Consider the following 4,159-nt stretch of genomic DNA (forward strand, 5'->3'; position numbering starts at 1 on the left):
GTATGGGTGTTTTATTCTATCTATTTCTTCAAAAGGATACTGTTTAATTAGTGTGTTTCTACATTACATGTTGCAATTAAGTCATATGGTTCTTACAACTTTGTTCTTATTCTTCACTACTTTTTTCTCAAGGTACAAAAAGACTGGGCTTTAGGTTTGTTTATGAAAATAAAGTCTGAGAGAATTAGTAGTGGAAAATATAGCCTGGGCATAGTTTTTTCCATTATGGACAAGTATAGTTAGTCAACAAAGTTTTCAAGGAGAAGCAGGAACATTTGATTTCCCTGACATTCTTAATAAGGAAATTAAACCTTTATAAAATCTATAAAAAAATATAATCTTAATTTGCTTACAAAACAAATCATTACATTTATTATATTTTTATGATTTCTGTTTGTGGCTAAATTTGCATTACTCTGATATCTCTTCCAGGAATTCCATCATCTACATGGAAACAGAAAACCAAACATATGTCTTAGAATTTGTACTTCTGTGGCTGTCAGAAGATACAGGAGTGCAGCCCCTTCTCTTTGGACTGTTCCTGTCCATGTACCTGGTCACCTTCACAGGGAACCTGCTCATCATCCTGGCCATCATCTCAGACTCCCACCTCCACACACCCATGTACTTCTTCCTCTCTAACCTGTCTTTTACAGATATCTGTTTCACCTCCACCACTGTCCCAAAGATGCTGTTGAACATCCAGACAGAAAGCAAAATCATTACTTTTGAAAGCTGCCTCAGCCAGATATTTTTGTACCTACTTTTTGGACAAATAGATAACACCCTCTTGACTGTGATGGCCTATGACCGCTTCGTGGCCATCTGTCACCCCCTGCACTATACGGTCATCATGAACCCCCGACTCTGTGGCATTCTGCTACTGGCATCCTGGTTATTGAGTGTTTTGTATTCCCTTTTACAATGCTTAATGGTTTTGCGATTGTCTTTTTGTACAAATTTGGAAATCCCCCACTTTTTCTGTGAAATTAATCAGGTAATACGACTTGCTTGTTCTGACACCTTCCTAAATGACCTAGTGATATATTTTGCATCTGGACTTCTGGGTTTTATTCCAATCACTGGGATCCTTTTCTCTTACTCTAAAATTATATCCTCCATTTTGAGAATTTCAACAACTGAGGGCAAGCATAAAGCATTTTCTACCTGTGGGGCTCACCTCTCAGTGGTGATCTTGTTTTATGGTACAGGTCTTGGAGTGCATATTAGCTCTACTGCTTCCCACAACTCAAGGACAAATGCAATAGCTTCAGTGATGTACATAGTGGTCGTTCCTATGCTGAACCCCTTTATCTATAGTCTTAGAAACAATGACATAAAGCAGGCCTTTAAAAAGCTGAAAAACATTCTCTCTATAAAAGGATTATTTTCCCAAGTTTAGAAAATTGCTCATGATTAATAGAGGTCAAAAACTGGGATATATAAATATAAAATCTTTAAAAGTGAAGAGAGATATAATCTGTTATTTAACTCATATCAGAACTCTATTTCTATAATTTTTTTTCTATCAAGAACACCTGTTTCTTATTTTATTATTTTACATCATGTGATCTTTCTTATTTTATTCCCTGGAATCAGTATTGAAGGCAGAAACAACAGCCTGGATTTTCAAAAGTGAAATATTCCATACATGTAATTCTATATATATAAAATTATAACAGGTTGTTGGAGGGATGAAGGTGTACTGCAGTCAGTGCCAGATGAAGGAAACTGCTGGTGTTTATAGTTTGGTGAAAAATAAACACTCATAAAAGGCTGTGTACCACCTATCAGGGTTTTCATTCATTGGCTCCAAAAAAACGTCATATCCTGAACTGTAGAAATCATCTGATTTGTTTACAATAGTCCACAGTACATCTCTGATATGCCTATTTGTCCTTCACATTCCAAATCATAAGTTAAGTGAGATTGTAATCAGCAACACTATCTTTGAGCTTTCAAACACTGATGATCTCAATAATTACTGTTATTCTCTCAGTGATCTATGGTTATCACTTAAAACTTATTTTCAAAGTAAGGAATATTTTCTGGAAATTTCTCTAAACATCTCCTGTAATAGTAGTGCATATTTACCGATCATAAAAGCAAGGTGCATATTTGCCCCATTTCCTACAATACGTTTTTCAACTATTAAACCCAGATATTAGAAGATAACTTCAGATTTTTATGTAAACGTACAAATATGTGTTTACACAAAAAATTTTTTAGAGAGTAAAATATTTTAAGCACGTTTCATTAGCAAGTTTTAGAGAGTGTTTCAAATCTCTTAAATCTTCCTTGAATTGATATAATACCTAGATCTTTTCTTACTTTCCCATTCCTGCAGCTATTATTTTTCTCTAAAAAAAAAATGTGTTCCTTGTTTTCACAGTAAATTTTCAGTCTTCTCCAGGACCTAAATATGTGTGGAAACAATAATGATTCACTCTAAACTAGTATATAAATTTGTTCTCATGAAAAACTAGATAGGGCGGCAGGCTTGGCTTTCTTGGGGTTCAGTATTGATAAGACAATCGCCCCATCTGCCCCCCAGCTAGACATTCCAGAGCGGGTCACTCTGACTGAACTTCAACAGCTCTGCGGCCAAATTAATTGGCTCCACTCCGCGCTGCCTATTACCACCGCTCAGCTCCAACCGCTCTTTGCGCTGTTAAGTGTCCCAGAGGCCCCGCCGCAAGCGGTCTCCCAGCGTATTAAGCTCACCCAGGAAGCCAGGAAAGCCATTGCCGCCGTTAACAAGGCGCTCGCCACCTGCTGTCTCCACAGATTCAGCATCGGAGAGGACCAACTTATAGCACTCATCCTTCCTACGCCCAGAACACCCATGGGCTGCTTATGGCAAAATGGCCCCTTGCTTTGGGCGCACCCCGCTAAAAGCCGACTCAGGAAAATCTGTCCTGCAGTGTGGCTATGGATCAGCCTAGCCTCAGATCTAGTTACCCTGGCTATACATATTTTCGGAGCGCAGCCAGAAAAGATTATTTGGCCCCTAGATGCAGGTCAAACCAGCCTACTTATACGGGATAACCCAGACATGCAAATCCTTTTAGAGGGATTCCGTGGAGAATTCAGCTGCCACTATCCCAGCCACCGACTGTTACAAGGGCTCACCAAGCTTCCCTTCTGCAGCCGCTTCCACCCCTTCCCCTACTCTGCACCCACCCCAGGTGCCACCACCGTCTTTACAGACGCCTCCAAAACCCGATTTGCCACCCTCTCGTATCCCCCTAATGCCCCAGAACCTCGCCTGGCCGGATATGTTAACCTCCATTCCGTCCAGGTGGGAGAAATTTTGGCAGTGTCATACGCACTGCACGACCACCGAGACCACCCAGTAAACATCTTTACCGACAGCCTTTACACCTATCAGGTCTGCCGCGTCCTCGCCTTTTCCACCTTTTTTCCGGAGGACTCAGCCATCGATAAAGCACTCGCTGACCTCCAGAATGTCTTAGAGCACAGACGGGATCCCTGGTTCATTAGCCACATTCGCAGCCACTCGGGCCTCCCCGGGCCTTTAGCTAATGGCAATAATATAGTGGACCAGGCCATCACAGACCGGAAAGAACATTCAGTGTTAGCCGTTTCGGCGGCCCCCCCGGAGGACGCTATCAACCAGGCTAAGTTGCTACACTCCAAGTTTCACTTCTCAGCTACATCTTTGCATCATCTGTGTGGCCTCCCCCTAGACACCTGTAAGCATCTTGTCCGCAATTGCGCGGCATGCGCACCTTTCGCGCCGCTTGGCCCCTTACAACCTCAGGGAGTCAACCCATGAGGCCTTAAGCCCAACTCCAGAGGCAAATGGATGTCACGCACATCCTGTCCTTTGGACGTCTCAAGTATGTTCATGTAATGATTGACACCTTCTCAGCCATGTGTTATGCGGTCCCCCTCACCGGGGAAATGGCCAAACACTGTAACAAGGCCCTAAGGCAAGGGATTCTCTTCATGGGAGTCCCCTGGGACATTAAAACAGATAATGGGCCTGCCTATCGCAGTACCTCCTTTGCTGCCTTTCTTCGCCTATACAACATCACCCATCACTTCGGCATCCCCTACAATCCGCAGGGGCAAGCCATCGTTGAAAGCCAGCACCGCAGGTTAAAGACACAAATTGAAAAAGAAAGGGCAAGGC

At 42.3% G+C, this 4,159-nt stretch overlaps 1 protein-coding gene across 1 annotated transcript; it reads left to right on the plus strand.

Annotated features, from left to right (window-relative positions):
• Nucleotides 1–448: 448 nt before the first annotated feature.
• Nucleotides 449–1,402, plus strand: LOC131276896 (olfactory receptor 7A17-like). Its single transcript, XM_058290476.1, has one exon. The coding sequence runs from the start codon at nt 449–451 to the stop codon at nt 1,400–1,402; it is 954 nt and encodes a 317-aa protein (XP_058146459.1).
• Nucleotides 1,403–4,159: the final 2,757 nt, after the last annotated feature.

Source organism: Dasypus novemcinctus, chromosome 30, assembly GCF_030445035.2.
Source record: "Dasypus novemcinctus isolate mDasNov1 chromosome 30, mDasNov1.1.hap2, whole genome shotgun sequence".
In the NCBI taxonomy this organism is placed as follows: domain Eukaryota; kingdom Metazoa; phylum Chordata; class Mammalia; order Cingulata; family Dasypodidae; genus Dasypus; species Dasypus novemcinctus.